Genomic DNA, 16,573 nt, shown 5'->3' with positions numbered 1-16,573 from the left:
AACGCCGTTATTTTTAACGGCGTTATTCGCAACACTGGTAATAATACTGGACATCCAATGTTTAGTCTATTTTTTTTGAGGGGGTGGTTAACCACTTTACACCATGAAGTGTACAACAGAACATAGACCAGTTCAGTTTATAGCACTCAACCAGAGAGCCGTCGTGCTGGATTAGTTTACAGTAAGAACCAATGAATTCATGAGGTTTTCATTTAATCAGCTCCTCTCTGGGGAGATGGAACCTGGTTCACCATTCTCACGCCAGCATTCAGGGCTTATCGACCAATCAGGCAAGCGATAGGGGTGTGTCCCTTCTGGGTGGCCTTTTTGGGCTGGCAGAGATGTGCATGCTCAAGAATTCACACTGTACGACGGTCATGGTGCACGCTATCAAAAAGCAAAACAATCAGTTTTGACATGAGCTTTTTTACTGGGTCACGGGGCCCCACTCTGTGATCTGGTCTCGGTGTTACACATGTGGTTCTGGTGATATGCATGTTTAGATGCACTGGAAAGAGGCACCTTTCTTACTACACCCACACTAGACTTCATTTTGGTCTCAGAGCGCTACATCAGCTGGAGCTAGAGGAATGTAGCGTAGTCTTCTGCTCTGTAGCTGGAACACAAGGCGTATTAGCAGATTCATCAAACACTCTTAATCCTCATTTATATAGATGATGATGATGATGTGAAAACCTGGGCCTGTGTTTTGCGTTCTCATGGGTTCTTCACTTGTTGCACAGAGCAGACGTCTATGTGCACACACCCACGTGCGCCTCTGATTGTTGAGACCACTGAGCAGTGTTATTGTAGCTGATTAAAGGAGTGACTGTAGTGGGGGAGGGGCAGTGGTGCTACCAGTGCACTGCTGGGGATATCACTCTTTTACACGTATGCAATACACAAGTCTAACCATGGGCCCTCTTCTGAGTAACTCTCTGTCTCTCTCGCTCTCGTTATCTTTTGTTCTCTCTTTTCCCCGTTCTCTTTCTCCTCTATCACCTCTACGGGGAAAACAGATGCTCTCACTTAATGTTTTTGACGTCGGTTTCGTAATGAAGACATGCATTTTCCTCTATCTGTTTTTGCCGAGAGCAGGCCACTTAAAAATAAATAAATAAACTTTTTTAAAAGCCCTAATTTTAAGCTTTTGCACATGTGTAAACCACATTTTCATGAACAACAAAAACCTACCACCTCCTGAATATGTTTGTTTAAATTTGTGCTGGCTTGTGAAATAAAACAGTTTGTTGTTTTTTACGTTCGGTCCTTTGGCCGCAGTAATGTGTTTCCAAACTCCACACGTTTGAGCTGAGAATACCGTGGTCTGGGCCGCCCACTCCAGACACGCTGGGCTTGGTCAGGGACTCCTAAATCTGCCTCAGGGTGGAAGACCGGCCTTGTGGGCCAGCTATAAATTACTCAGATATTATATTGCTCAAATCGTGATGATGATTCCTTGCTGGGCAGACAGCCAGTACCCACACACAGCCCAGCACCGTGGGGAGAACCCAGAGAGAGCGGCGGAGATCTTGAGCTATCGGCGTCCCTAGCCGAGAAGGTCTTGTTTATGTTGCGTCGGGTGGTGATGGTGGGGGTGGGTTATGGGACGGTCGTGGGTTTACCAGACCGACCGCAGTCCAAGGCAGTGGAGTTGTAACGGCCTTTCTGTGGATGGAGCTCCATTTGGTCCGTCCAAGTTCCTGCCGCACTCATTAAAAGCCTGGTTTACTGCAACACCGCACATAACGCTGTCGGCACCATGCGCGATGCAGAACCGTGATTAGCCTTGGCCAGCAGAGCAATGGAGCCCTTAAAAGAGACTGCAAACGCACACCCCCGTTTAAAGCCAGAAGGAGGTCAAGCTCATCTTAGGCCCCGAGTTCTCGAGGTCCGGTTCTTGAGGCCCGGTTTACGAGGCGTGAGTATCGGAGCAAGTATATGTGAAGGTGGGAGGGGTGTGTCTGTGACTGCGTGGGCTACACTCTCACAGCATGAGGGATGGTGTGCGGAGCACTCGCACTGAGCGCCTGCAGCGAGCACCATGCAGGGAGCTCGGGCCTGCCAGGAGGCGCGGGGGCCCACGGGCCAAGCCGCAGGTCTGCCAGCACGCCGCCTCCTCTTCCAGATCTCAGCGAGGAGGAGCGCGGAGAGAGAGCTCAGCCATATGCCCAGCGCTGCTCTCGTGGTGAACGTGGTGGAAGGATGAAGCCGCTGTGTCTCTGCAGCGCAGCTTTTCTTCTCGAACATCCTCCAACTAGTGGCGCTTCCCCGCAAAAAGACCTCGCCGCGATTCTGGGGCGCTGGAACCGGCATCCCCGTTGTGGAACGTTAAAACGATGGCAGGGCGTAGTCACAGCAGCTCGATTCAGAGCGTGTTTCACTTTGCACGCACGGTTTTTTCTGTACGAGATTAATCTTGCATGAGGCCATTCTATTGAGTGATGAAGAGTAGAGTTATGGATGGGGTGTGAGGTGGGGGAGGGGAGAAAGGGGAAGGCCTTTATTTCCCCCTGAAGACCACGTTCAGGGATGGCTAGAACATAGCTGTGAGCCAGTTGCAGCCCCAGTCTGGCCGCCCCTGCCCCTCCAGGACCATGAGGTGACGTCAGAATGCACCAGGGGCAGGTCCACACATTGACTTAATATAGCCAAAGTATCATATGAAAATTAGATTAAAGATATTGTGGTAGTAGGGCTTGGTTTGCGTGTGTGTGGGGGTGTGTGTGTGTGCGCGTGCGTATGGTTCAATCCATGATACACTCTGGAGCCTGTTGAACGTACTTTTCACTTTTTCCTCACTATAAATCTCTCTATAATGTAGATTTCAGCCTTAGTCAGGCAACCAGGATAACTAACTCTGCTTTGTTTGCCAAATACAACAACGGGCAGTTATTTTCTTTCCTAATCACTCAATTCATTATAATTGTATTGTACTGTGTGCATGGTCTGCTATACGTTTATTATGTTAACCCTTGAATATTCAGCTCCGTAAGAGACACCATTAATCTCCGGTCCCCAGAGTGTTATGGAATGACATGTAATGGTTAAAGCCCTGGGTTCACACAGGTAGTAGCCATGGTGTTGCATACCCCTGGTGCGGGCTTCTTGGCTTTGGGGTTAAACCACGGTGTGGAGGTTTGGCAGGAGTTTTCAGCAAGCTGTGCGTTTGTTCGCTAAACAGCTGTAATTGTGTCCTGTTTGCAGTAGCTGGGCTAAGGCAGGAGATTCGAGCTCTTGTGTTAGAGGCTGTAGTGTGGCGGTATCCACCGAGCATGAATACATGCTCACTCACACCTCTGCCTGGCGATCGGGCTATGCCGTTTCAGAGCAAGATTTTACATTTGAGTCTAATACAGAGCGCTGAATTAACGCCTTCAGAATTTGTCTGAAATTCTGTATGGGATGGTAAGATGAAGTTGCACAAGCGTATATCTCATTAGCAGCTTTGATGGGGAAGTGTGTTTTATTTCTTCAGTCAGTTTCTTTGCAAGATGTTTTTTGCACAGTCCGTATGTGATTAGAGCTTTGTGACTACTCTACTAACCCTAGCACATGCATACAGTGTTCTTGCAGTCCGCTGTCATGGGTCCAGTAGCTACATCTTAATAAATCAGACCAGCATCAAGGTTTGTACAAATCACACATGTAGCCTCTCAAGTGTCAGTCTGACCCTTCATGAATCTGGCCCACAAAAATAAACGCTGGGTGCAAATCTTTCCTTTCCTGTTGATGTAGGAATGGTGCCTAGTGCCACGTCTGCTTAGTAAACCTACCAGAGTTAAACTGGCCTCCATTTCACAACAGTTCAGATATACACAGTGGGATTTTCATTCAGTAATGATGCTTTTATTGTGTAGTGGGATCCAAACACAACAGTGTGTTTCCTTAACCCGGGTTCCACAGCAGTGGGACACTGGCGTTCTCCCGGGCGCTCGCATCCAGAGCGCACGGTTCGGCTCGAGCCTGGCATGGGTTGAGAACCCAACAGAAACTCTGTTCTCTCTCAGGCTTGACATGCTAATTCTTCCACTAACGCTGAGGACATGAGGTCATCTAACTGCTCAATTAGTGAGTAAAAGGGAGAGTTTTGCACTTCTCTGAGGTTCTCGGGAGTTTCTGGGATAGTTTTGTCTGTGTATAGGTGCTGGGTGAAGGAGCTCTGTGTTTATGTTGATCCTGGGATTCAGGAAGGTCAAGCCGAGTACGCTGGACAGCCTGGAGGATTTTTGTGGCCATTTGGCTGCGTGGAGGTTGTCGGTCATTGGGGTAAGTGTGTAGCAGGGCGGGGCAAAAGTGCGGCGTTGTGGTGAGATGGAGGTGGGGCTGAGCGTGCCGTGGTGAGATGGAGGTGGGCGTGAGCGTGTTGTGGTGAGATGGAGGTGGGCCTGAGCATGTTGTGGTGAGATGGAGGTGGGCCTGAGCGTGTTGTGGTGAGATGGACGTGGGGCTGAGCATGCCATGGTGAGATGGAGGTGGGCGTCAGCATGCCGTGGTGAGATGGAGGTGGGCATGAGCGTGTTGTGGTGAGATGGAGGTGGGCGTGAGCATGGCATGGTGAGATGGAGGTGAGCATGTTGTGGTGAGATGGAGGTGGGCGTGAGCGTGTTGTGGTGAGATGGAGGTGGGCGTGAGCGTGTTGTGGTGAGATGGAGGTGGGCGTGAGCATGGCATGGTGAGATGGAGGTGGGCGTGAGCGTGTTGTGGTGAGATGGAGGTGGGTGTGAGCGTGTTGTGGTGAGATGAAGGTGGGTGTGAGCGTGTTGTGGTGAGATGGAGGTGAGCGTGTTGTGGTGAGATGGAGGTGGGCGTGAGCGTGTTGTGGTGAGATGGAGGTGGGTGTGAGCGTGTTGTGGTGAGATGGAGGTGGGCGTGAGCGTGTTGTGGTGAGATGGAGGTGAGCGTGTTGTGGTGAGATGGAGGTGGGCGTGAGCATGTTGTGGTGAGATGGAGGTGGGCCTGAGCATGTTGTGGTGAGATGGAGGTGGGCCTGAGCGTGTTGTGGTGAGATGGACGTGGGGCTGAGCATGCCATGGTGAGATGGAGGTGGGCGTCAGCATGCCGTGGTGAGATGGAGGTGGGCATGAGCGTGTTGTGGTGAGATGGAGGTGAGCGTGTTGTAGTGAGATGGAGGTGGGCGTGAGCATGGCATGGTGAGATGGAGGTGAGCGTGTTGTGGTGAGATGGAGGTGGGCGTGAGCGTGTTGTGGTGAGATGGAGGTGAGCGTGTTGTGGTGAGATGGAGGTGAGCGTGTTGTGGTGAGATGGAGGTGAGCGTGTTGTGGTGAGATGGAGGTGGGCGTGAGCGTGTTGTGGTGAGATGGAGGTGGGCGTGAGCATGGCATGGTGAGATGGAGGTGGGCGTGAGCGTGTTGTGGTGAGATGGAGGTGGGTGTGAGCGTGTTGTGGTGAGATGGAGGTGGGCGTGAGCGTGTTGTGGTGAGATGGAGGTGGGCGTGAGCGTGTTGTGGTGAGATGGAGGTGAGCGTGTTGTGGTGAGATGGAGGTGGGCGTGAGCGTGTTGTGGTGAGATGGAGGTGGGCGTGAGCATGGCATGGTGAGATGGAGGTGGGCGTGAGCGTGTTGTGGTGAGATGGAGGTGGGTGTGAGCGTGTTGTGGTGAGATGGAGGTGGGCGTGAGCGTGTTGTGGTGAGATGGAGGTGGGTGTGAGCGTGTTGTGGTGAGATGGAGGTGGGCGTGAGCGTGTTGTGGTGAGATGGAGGTGGGCGTGAGCGTGTTGTGGTGAGATGGAGGTGAGCGTGTTGTGGTGAGATGGAGGTGAGCGTGTTGTGGTGAGATGGAGGTGGGCGTGAGCGTGTTGTGGTGAGATGGAGGTGGGTGTGAGCATGGCATGGTGAGATGGAGGTGGGCGTGAGCGTGTTGTGGTGAGATGGAGGTGGGTGTGAGCGTGTTGTGGTGAGATGGAGGTGGGCGTGAGCGTGTTGTGGTGAGATGGAGGTGGGTGTGAGCGTGTTGTGGTGAGATGGAGGTGGGCGTGAGCGTGTTGTGGTGAGATGGAGGTGGGCGTGAGCGTGTTGTGGTGAGATGGAGGTGGGTGTGAGCGTGTTGTGGTGAGATGGAGGTGGGCGTGAGCGTGTTGTGGTGAGATGGAGGTGGGTGTGAGCGTGTTGTGGTGAGATGGAGGTGGGCGTGAGCGTGTTGTGGTGAGATGGAGGTGAGCGTGTTGTGAGATGGAGGTGGGCGTGAGCGTGTTGTGGTGAGATGGAGGTGGGCGTGAGCGTGTTGTGGTGAGATGGAGGTGGGTGTGAGCGTGTTGTGGTGAGATGGAGGTGGGCGTGAGCGTGTTGTGGTGAGATGGAGGTGGGTGTGAGCGTGTTGTGGTGAGATGGAGGTGGGTGTGAGCGTGTTGTGGTGAGATGGAGGTGGGCCTGAGCGTGTTGTGGTGAGATGGAGGTGGGCGTGAGCGTGTTGTGGTGAGATGGAGGTGGGCGTGAGCGTGTTGTGGTGAGATGGAGGTGGGTGTGAGCGTGTTGTGGTGAGATGGAGGTGGGTGTGAGCGTGTTGTGGTGAGATGGAGGTGGGCCTGAGCGTGTTGTGGTGAGATGGAGGTGGGTGTGAGCGTGTTGTGGTGAGATGGAGGTGGGTGTGAGCGTGTTGTGGTGAGATGGAGGTGGGCGTGAGCGTGTTGTGGTGAGATGGAGGTGGGTGTGAGCGTGTTGTGGTGAGATGGAGGTGGGTGTGAGCGTGTTGTGGTGAGATGGAGGTGGGCGTGAGCGTGTTGTGGTGAGATGGAGGTGGGCGTGAGCGTGTTGTGGTGAGATGGAGGTGGGCGTGAGCGTGTTGTGGTGAGATGGAGGTGGGCGTGAGCGTGTTGTGGTGAGATGGAGGTGGGCGTGAGCGTGTTGTGGTGAGATGGAGGTGGGCGTGAGCGTGTTGTGGTGAGATGGAGGTGGGCGTGAGCGTGTTGTGGTGAGATGGAGGTGGGCGTGAGCGTGTTGTGGTGAGATGGAGGTGGGCGTGAGCGTGTTGTGGTGAGATGGAGGTGGGCGTGAGCGTGTTGTGGTGAGATGGAGGTGGGCGTGAGCGTGTTGTGGTGAGATGGAGGTGGGCGTGAGCGTGTTGTGGTGAGATGGAGGTGGGCGTGAGCGTGTTGTGGTGAGATGGAGGTGGGCGTGAGCGTGTTGTGGTGAGATGGAGGTGGGCGTGAGCGTGTTGTGGTGAGATGGAGGTGGGCGTGAGCGTGTTGTGGTGAGATGGAGGTGGGCGTGAGCATGGCATGGTGAGATGGAGGTGGGCGTGAGCATGTTGTGGTGAGATGGAGGTGGGCGTGAGCGTGTTGTGGTGAGATGGAGGTGGGCGTGAGCGTGTTGTGGTGAGATGGAGGTGGGCGTGAGCATGTTGTGGTGAGATGGAGGTGGGTGTGAGCGTGTTGTGGTGAGATGGAGGTGGGTGTGAGCGTGTTGTGGTGAGATGGAGGTGGGCGTGAGCGTGTTGTGGTGAGATGGAGGTGGGCGTGAGCATGTTGTGGTGAGATGGAGGTGGGCGTGAGCGTGTTGTGGTGAGATGGAGGTGGGTGTGAGCGTGTTGTGGTGAGATGGAGGTGGGCGTGAGCGTGTTGTGGTGAGATGGAGGTGGGCGTGAGCGTGTTGTGGTGAGATGGAGGTGGGCGTGAGCGTGTTGTGGTGATCGAGACGCAGCAAGGAGAAGGGAAGCGGGGGAGGGTTTATAATTCGGAACACGTTTCCTTTCAGCCCGGAGGAGGTCTGGCGTCTACACAGGGCGCACGGTACAAGTTTCACTGATTGAAAAGTGTGTGTGTGTGTGTGGGTGTGGGTGGGGGGGAGGGGGGTTAAAGCCTGCAAGAGAGCAGTTGGCTCTGGGAGAGTGAGCAGACCCTCGGGGTGGCGGGAGACTCCCTGTGTGTGTAGGGCTGGCCGTGTCTGGGGTAAAGGGGGATTGTGGGTGGGGGAAGGGTTCACAAGGGAACTCTGGTCTAGGTCTTGAAAGGTTCCCAGTGATTATTTGAATTGCTAGGAAAGAATGACTTGCATTTGAAGTGTGTTCTCCTTCGAAGTCTGAGTGATAATTCCACTTCATTGTTGCCACACATTCTGGCCATGATGTCAGTTGGAAAATGAGGATTATAGAGACTGTGACTGATCTCTCCGGCAAGCGGCTCTGAAGATGAGCGGGTGCCCAAACCTAATTCCAGCCTAAACCCTAAAAATGTCCGCAGTGCTATAACTCTTCTTCCCTTTCCACCGTGTCCTGGTGGCAAATGAACCAGTGGAGTTCAGGGGGGAGAAGCATGCACTGCTGAGTCCTCGACATAACCAACGTGTGGCCATGACGGGCCGGGTGAGGGGGGATCCAGGCCCGGGGAGGGGGATCCAGGCCAGGGGAGGAGGATCCAGGCCAGGAATGGAGTCAACTGGCTCATCCCAGTGGCCTCAGCCTGCTCACCCAACCAGGGGAAAGAGAAACACTCCTCCAGCGTGGCGTGCGAGTGACACAAAGCGCTTAGAGGCTGCAGGACATTAGATGAGCGAGGAGACATGCGCAGACATGCAGAGACGTTCCAGTAAAGTCATCTAGCAGAGTTTGGGCCCCAGGTTGTGGAAAGCATTTATAGGATGAAGAGGAATAACCGTGTAATAGACATACCAAGAGCTGAAGCCATTCGAGCATGACCGTTACAGACTCAAAACCTGAATTCAGTAGGTCTCAGGTCCCATTTATGTTCCGTGGTGTGTTAGCTTTTGGAGTCCAAAAGACACCCCCCCCCCCCCCCTTAAACAGTACAGTCGTATGGAAAGTGATGCCCCATGTGACCAGGAACTAGAAGAAAGTGCTTCCTGCCAGACAGAAGCGAGGAGTCATGGTTGTTCAAGCCACACAACTTTGACCCAGAGCAGGTCCTTCTCCTCTATCACTGTGTGTGCTTTCTGTTATGAGGCTATAATGCAACACAGAGGGTCTGCTGAGTGTCAGAGCCCGCCCCTGTGTCTGCTGCAGACGCCCATACGGGACCTTCTCCTGGACGCCCGCACGGGACCCTCCTCTGGAAGCCCATATGGGACCCTCTCCTGGACGCCCATATGGGACCCTCTCCTGGACGCCCTCACAGGACCCTCTCCTGGATGCCCATACGGTACCCTCTCCTGGACGCCCGGACAGGACCCTCTTCTAGACGCCCATACGGTACCCTCTCCTGGACACCTGAACAGGACCCTCTCCTGGACGCCCCTACGGTACCCTCTCCTGGACGCCTGTACGGTACCCTCTCCTGGACACTCGCACAAGACCCTCTTATGGACGCCCGTATGGTACCCTCTCCTGGAGGCCCCTACAGTACCCTCTTGTAGACGCCCCTACGGTACCCTCTCCTGGACGCCCCTACGGTACCCTCTCCTGGACGCCCCTACGGTACCCTCTCCTGGACGCCCGCATGGGACCCTCTTCTGGACGCCCATACGGTACCCTCTCCTGGACACCCATATGGGATCCTCTCCTGGACGCCCGTACGGGTCCCTCTCCTGGACGCCCATATGAGACACTCTCCTGGATGCCCGCACGGGACTCTCTCCTTGACACCCATATGGGACCCTCTCCTGGGCGCCCGTACGAGACCCTCTCCTGGACGCCCATAAGACGCTCCTTGGGCAAGCCTTCAAAAAGCGGCAACCACTCTGAAGAAGACTGTGGTGTTAATTGTGGAGGAAGTTGCCTCTTGTAAGGCAAGTGTTGCTGGACCAGGCCAGGGCGTGCGGGACCTGTGACGTGGCAGGACCCGGTGCTCCATCTGCAGGGCTTCATCCGGTGCTCCATCTCCGTCTGAACTTCTTCAGGGCTTGGAGGAATTAAAGCAGTGGTGTTTTTGTGGAACAGGGAGTGCAGCCTAAGACTGATGGAAGCAGCCAGAGGAGGTGTGCTTTATTGTAGACCAGTGACCTTTGATCCTTGGCTTATTGTAAAAACATTAGTTTTGCACTGTTCACCCAACTGGCTGGAGTAGGTGAGTGTATGTCGTGATTAATGGCCAGCTGGAGGTGTTTTTCTGTGTGTGGGTGTGTGTGTGGGTGTGCGTGCGTGGGTGTGTTCCAAAGAGGTCATCTAAAACCCAAACATTTCTATTAAAATCCATTACAAATTCTCACATAAGGTTATGGTTAGAAAAATATCTTTAGTTACAGACTAAATTTCAGATTAAGACATTTTCAACTGACCACCCAAGTTTCACAACTCATTCATCTCACACGTTTGGAGCGTTTAGCCCAGATATGTTTATATAAGAATATTAGGGCTTGATTGGGATTTTTGAGTATGTTCTGGAAAAGAGGTCCTGATCTCAGGAGACGTACCTGGTTAAATAAAGGTTATGTGAAAGTAAATAAATGGTTGTATGTTTTACAGATAGTCTTTCCACCACCGTGCGCTGCTGTCCCAGTGTATTCCCAGTATAGTTCTGAGTAAATAATTCAGCATGTGTTTGTGTGTGTGGCAGAAGTGGAAAGAGTTTTGTGCATGTGTGTGTGCATGTGTGTGAGTGTGTGTGTGTGTGTGTGTGTGTGTGCTCTCCCTCTCTCTCTAGCTTACTCTAAGCCGATTGGCTGCTGTCAGAGAGTGATTGGCTGTAAGGGCTCGACCAGCTGCATGAATGCACGAGAGAGAGAGAGAGAGAGGGAGGGAGAGAGAGAGAGAGAGAGAGCTCTGTGCAGCACTTTGCCTGCTCCCTGTACCCCAGTTCCCGCTTGCGTTGCTCTAGACGGACCCTAATTGCATTCCAGAGGAGCCCTGTGTGCAGCTGCTGCCTCTTGGACCGAAGGAGACCGCAGGGGATTGTGGATGACCTCCGCGTGCAGGAAACAGGGCGTCTGGAGAATCGAAAAAACGAGGGAATTTAGCAGCAGAGCCAGCGCGAGCCCGGCACGTTCGTCCTGGAGTTCTCCGAGCGCCACAGAAGGGTTTCTACCTCCGTCCTCCACTCTGGATGTGGCCACGCCATCAGCAGCTGCTTGGGGTGTGTGTGTGTGTGTGTGTGTAAATAAAGCTTGGCGCTCCTGTGGCTGGGCACAGATCCAGGAGTAGAAGCCCAGGAGGTGCAGCATTTTGAGAAGCTCTACCTGACTGGATTGACGAGTCTGATGCGGGAGTGAGAGTGCCTCCGGCTCCCAAACACACACACACACACACGCTAAGGAGAGACAGAGACGGTGTGTGTGTGCGTGCGCGCGGGTGTGTGTGAGTGCACTGGTCTGGAGTCTTTGCTTGGCTGTGGACTCTGTCCCTGTCCAGCTGTGGACCCTCACAAACACGCACGTGTGTAGCAGTGTTTACCTTTCTGTCACTAGCGCTTTGCTGCGCACCAGGGGTCTGTCCACATTAGCTGGCGCGTACTTGCCTGCAGTTCATCAGAGGACTCGCATCTGGGTGGAGAGAGCTGGTGCTCACTTTCAAAGCAGGCTGAAGAACCCTTACACTCCAGCTGGAGAGAGACCAAGCGGCACTGATCTCCTCGGTATCCCTTTGCTTTTTTTTTAAGTCTCATTTGTGTTTTGGGGCATCTTTTGTGTTTGACCCTCTGCTCTAGAGGAGTGTAGCTAGGCTGAATTGAGCTATTGTTTGAAACCAGGGGTGCTCTCAGGCTGTAATCTGTCTGCCCCACCCTCCGCACCCCCGATTGAGCGAGACCACCCCCTCTATCCCCCCATCCTCTTCCCGTCATCCGTGCTTTCCGATCCTCCCACACCCATCTGTCTACATGCTGGAGGACCCACGGTGTGAGAGCTTGTGTGCATGTGCGATCCTCCCCATGTGAAGCTGGAAGCTCTCAAAGTGGATTAGGGATCAAGGGGTGTCGCATAGCTGCACGTGGCCCTGAGGAGCCGATCCGGACTCGGACAAGCTGATCCTGACTCGCAGGAACGTGGGCACTGCTCTTTCTGGGCTCCCAGGCAGACGTCCGTGCATGCGGAGCCGTCGGGGAAGCAGAGGGGAAGAGAGAGCAAGAGGAACCCAGTGCCGTGACGGCCATGTGGGTGGCCTGATCGGACCGGTCCGGACCCAGGAGCCAGGCCAGGGCGGGCCGCCGTTCTCCACCCTTCAGGGCAGCCATGAAGAAGACGCGGAGCACCACGCTACGCCGGGCCTGGCCAAGCTCGGATCTCTCCGACCGGGTCTCGGACCACCGTGTCCGCTCCAGAAGCGAGAAGGACTACCGGCTCCACAAACACTACCCCAAAGCATTCTTCTGCCCCTCGCCTCGGATATACATCCCCACAGGTGGGTTGGTCTCTCCTGACGGGTGGCACTTTTTAAGTGGGAGGCTGTTATATTTTCTTTTTGTGTTTATCTGTCTGTAATGACATACAAATAACCTGTCAAATGACCTCATGTAGTCTGTGTGTATCAGTGGGGAGATCAGTCATTAACGCGCCCTCAGGTTGGGGTCCTCTCATCAACCGCCGCGCGTTAGCAGCCGGCATCATCGCCTCACGTTCGCTATGTCTTTACTTCATTTGGTGTAGCCTGCCCTGCTATCAGAGTAATTAGTTACGGTAAAGTAGGGATGTTCTGCTGAAGTCCCCGAGGTGCTTTTGACAGCAGCCTCGTCACAGAGATACGGGTCACCTATTTTTGGGACTCTCCCAGTCTGAGTGGCAGCTTCTCCTGGTGAGGCGTTGCGGGACATGTGAATACAGAGACGAGGCTAGAGTCAAGTAGCTCTCATAGAACAAAACTACAGACAACTGCAAAATCTGACCTTGTGCTTTACCTTTGCATGCTGGCCAATGATCATTCCACAGCTTGTGCAAAAACATGGTGCTGAATTGTCTGCACACATTAAGATCGACAGGTTAATACGCGGAGTTGGACAGCTTCTCCCCAGATACATTAATCTGTAGCAGGATGACAGGAATCTTTCTCTAGGTTTCAGTAAAAATTTATGTAAAACACATGTACAGAATAAAAATGATGAACGGCCTCACACCACCTTCCCCGCGCTCCTTTCAGATCGGCTCGTGATGGGATTTGTGCAGAACGCTGTTGCCTGGTCGCCACTACAGAACAAACCATTGTCTGAATTTCTGTGTTGGCCTCCAGTACTGGTCTTAGAATAATCCCCCCCAGACAAAGCACAGATCCTTGCACCCATATTACGCACCGGCCAGAGCAGTGGTCTGAAATTCAATTCTGTTGTTCCCACACAGGCTGAACTTCTCGTTCTGGCCCCGCCCCTTTCCTGATAACGAGCGTTCTGGGGAAGGAGGGGCTTCTTTCGTGGACTTTAATGTCCGTTCAGTTTGCATGGAGCGCTGGGTTTCGCTCATCCCAATGAACCTCGGCTCGGCTCGGGAATTAAGCAGAACGGCAGAGCTCGTGGACTCCTGTGGTTTCCGGTCTCCGCTATGTGCGGAGGCTGGACATTTGTCCACTTTTCGAATGCATGCGGCCCTCCGTGAGAACGGCCACAGCCCGTTTACTTAAGCAGACCACAGAGGAGCAGCGCGGCTTTCAGGGGCTGCTTAGAGAAACCCTGAATGGGAGCCCCGGCAGAGCTGCCAAACCCAGATTGCTTCGAGGTCTCTTCATGTTTCCTAGCAACACCAGGGGTCAGAGGTTAAATGATGTAGCTATTGTGGAGAATGAGAATGAATAGGAAGACCAAGGCCTATAGTGAGAGAGTTAATGAGTGTGGGAGCAGGACTGTTCGTGGTAAGGTGTGTTTTAGTGAGAAGTGTGTCTTAGTAAAACGCTTGGACAGCCTTCGCTGATTTTATGGATCCGGTGTATTCTGAGTTTACATGCTGTATGGTTGCTTAAAAACCAGTGACTCTTAATTAAGGTTCTCATCACTGTCAGTCACAGAGCTGCGTCTGGGTGCGTTTGGCTTGAAGCCAGAGTTGCAGTGACGCGATTATTTCGTTTCGCAGCAGTTTATTTGTTTAAATAAAGGTTGAATAGGGACAGTGTTTCCTTTGTTTTTCTTCATAGTTTAAGCCAACCCAAAACTGAGAAATTTGACAAACTAAAGTCCTAAAAGTAAAGGCTTGCAGACCCACAGGTGATTCCCATAAAGCCCACGTAGAACAGCTGAGGAACACCAGTTGCTTCTGGAGGTCGTCAAATTCCCACTAAGGTATTAAAACGGTATTAAATCTCCCAGTGCTGGGGTCGCTCTGTCGGTCGAGGAGGCTCACGGGCTGCGGTGTCTGCTGCGCTCTCTGTCTGCGTCCGGGTTCTGTCTCCGATGCCTGTGACTACGCCGTCGGTCGTACTGTTTGGAGAGCGGGGTGATAACCTGCAGCTGGAGCCTAATGAAGTAGAGTTTTCAGTTTCTGCATAATTGTTTTGACTGGCTTCTTTTGGCTGTGCTTCTGCTGAGTATCAGGGTGTAACACTTACCTTTCAAAGGCCAAGGTCTCCACTGCAGACAAAGAGCATTCCAGCGTGGACGTATAACAGTTACTGTGGGGCTTTTATTCTGTCATTGAGTTTTTGGGCTTGGATTATCTCACCTGGCTATCACACAACAGAAAATTATACAGACGGGGGCTTTTTGGAGAGCATCCCAGATCCATTAGAAAAATTGTGTGTGTGCATGTGTGTGTGTGTGTGTGTGTGTGTGTGTGTGTGAGAGAGAGAGAGAGAGAGAGAGAGAGAGAGAGAGAGAGAGAGAGAGAGAGAGAGAGAGAGAGAGAGAGAGAGAGAGAGAGAGAGAGAGAGAATGAAAACAGGTTCAAGGTGCATCATTAATTTGTGGTGGTACGCACCATGTCTATGGTAGCACAGGAGGCCAGAGAAACATGTCATCATGACAATTTCAGAAAAACATCACCCTTGCTATCTTTTACCCTGAGAAGGAAACTTTCAATGTCAGTCAGACCCCCACTGAACAAAGACTAGCATATGAAGCACTCAAGCACACAAGTCTGGACTCAACTAACACACACACTATAATCAAACTGAACTCCTTAAACTTTGAGTTGGCCCCATAATAGAGCTTGGATTATAATGTCACCGGGAGATGACAAATCCATTTTGATTAATACTTTTTTATTTGCAGTGAATGTCCAGTTGAAGAAAAGGAGAGCCTGTCCCAGAGTGTCATTGTGGTTTCTGTACTGCTCAATGTTATAGGAGGTGTGTTGGGCTGAGCCGGTCTGGGCCTGGCGTCTGCTAGCACGCTCCAGCACGGCGTGTGTGAAGCACACTTCTTTGGGAAGCGCGGAGGCAAACACACGTTTGTATGAGCACGCATCTGTGCAAATAGCCAAATACGAGTGAAAGCTGTAGGTGAGTGAAGTGATTTCATTCATGTGTCAAGCTGGAGAGAAGGTTCAGGAGTCAAGAAAACCACAAATGTGCCTCACAGATCCATTCAAGCATTTGCACATTTTGGGACAAGACTTGACATGAGACCCCCCCCCCCCCCCCCCCCCCCCCCCCCCCAGTTTTGTCTGCTCCATGTCGGGTAAACTGTCTGACTTCAGATGACACTTACAGCAGTGTCGGGAATGGAAAACTCTTTGGATTTCTCTGCTTTCAGTCATCCGCTTGTCTGATGCTTGATTAGCCCAATACACAGTAAAATCAGAACAGAATTAACTCCTGTAAGGTAACACTGAAACTAACCTCTCCTTGCATATGTGAATCTGTTGCCGATGATGATTCTGTGTAATGGGATTGGCTTCCACAGTAGAACACATGACCCGAACCCTCACAGAGATGGGAATGGCTAGAATCCAGGGAAAGCTATCCTCGAGCCATCTGATTGGTTGGCTGTGCATGAATCCTTGGCTGGTCGTACACAGCGTTTCAGTATCCATCTAAGCTGAAGACATTTTCAGTTTTCTGGATAGCTTTCTCTCTCTCTTTTCTTTTTGCTCTCACTCTTTCTCTCTTTCCATCTCTCTTTCTACTATCTCTCTTTCTCTGTCTCCCTCATTCTCTCTCTCTCTCTCTCTCTCTCTCACACACACACACACACTCTCTCTCTCTCTCTCTGTCAGTTTTCATCTCAGGCCTTTTCTGTTCTTTTAGCCCCTTTCTCTAGCTAACATAATGTCTCAGCAAACCGCCAGATTTTGGCCCAGAGCCAAAATATACCCTTTGTGTCCCCCGGATGACTATAAGTCATTTAAAAAATCGTCTGCATTGCCGTCAACGTTTTATTACCCTCCTTCCATCAGCACCCCCCCCCCCCCCCCCCCCCAACATTGGGCTTCCAGGACTGAGGAGAAGAGCCTCTAGGAATCCTGAAGCACTCACTGTCAGCCACATGTCCCGTATGATCAATGGGACCTTCTGCAGTTTGTTTACGACGCGTATGTGCTGAAACGCACTGACACTTTGGAGCATTAATAACAGATCTTGGGGAAAGAGCAAAGTCACAGAGAGGAGCATTTTAATACAGACAAGATTGTCATCACCTTTTTATTTTTTTATTTTGTAAAGTGGCTTTGCTGGATCTTCCCACCATCTTCTCTGGCTAAACTTCAAACATCACAAATGCTTTAAAGCTTTCTCAACTTGTTCTATTATCATTCATGTGGCATTATGTAATGTGCTGTGTGCTGTGAGCTGTACTGTCTCTGTTGTCTGCGGTGT

The 16,573-nt window shown here is 52.2% G+C and overlaps 1 protein-coding gene across 2 annotated transcripts in view; it reads left to right on the top strand.

Moving 5' to 3' along the window:
* The window catches only part of stox2b (storkhead box 2b), a 52,545-nt gene that overhangs the window by 11,329 nt on the left and 24,643 nt on the right, over window positions 1-16,573 (top strand). The window contains exon 1 of one of the 2 annotated variants that reach the window (XM_077005965.1): window positions 9,679-12,244. The exons of the other annotated variant lie outside the window; for it this stretch is intronic. Within the exon in view, the coding sequence (XP_076862080.1) occupies window positions 12,076-12,244 (169 nt within the window). The 5' untranslated portion in view covers window positions 9,679-12,075. Of the gene's footprint in view, window positions 1-9,678; window positions 12,245-16,573 lie in introns of those variants that run through there. 2 annotated transcript variants of the gene reach the window in all.

This window comes from Brachyhypopomus gauderio, chromosome 5 (assembly GCF_052324685.1).
Source record: "Brachyhypopomus gauderio isolate BG-103 chromosome 5, BGAUD_0.2, whole genome shotgun sequence".
Taxonomy (NCBI): Eukaryota; Metazoa; Chordata; class Actinopteri; order Gymnotiformes; family Hypopomidae; genus Brachyhypopomus; species Brachyhypopomus gauderio.
Note: the sequence above shows the minus strand (reverse complement) of the source record. Positions and strands in the feature narration are given on the sequence as shown.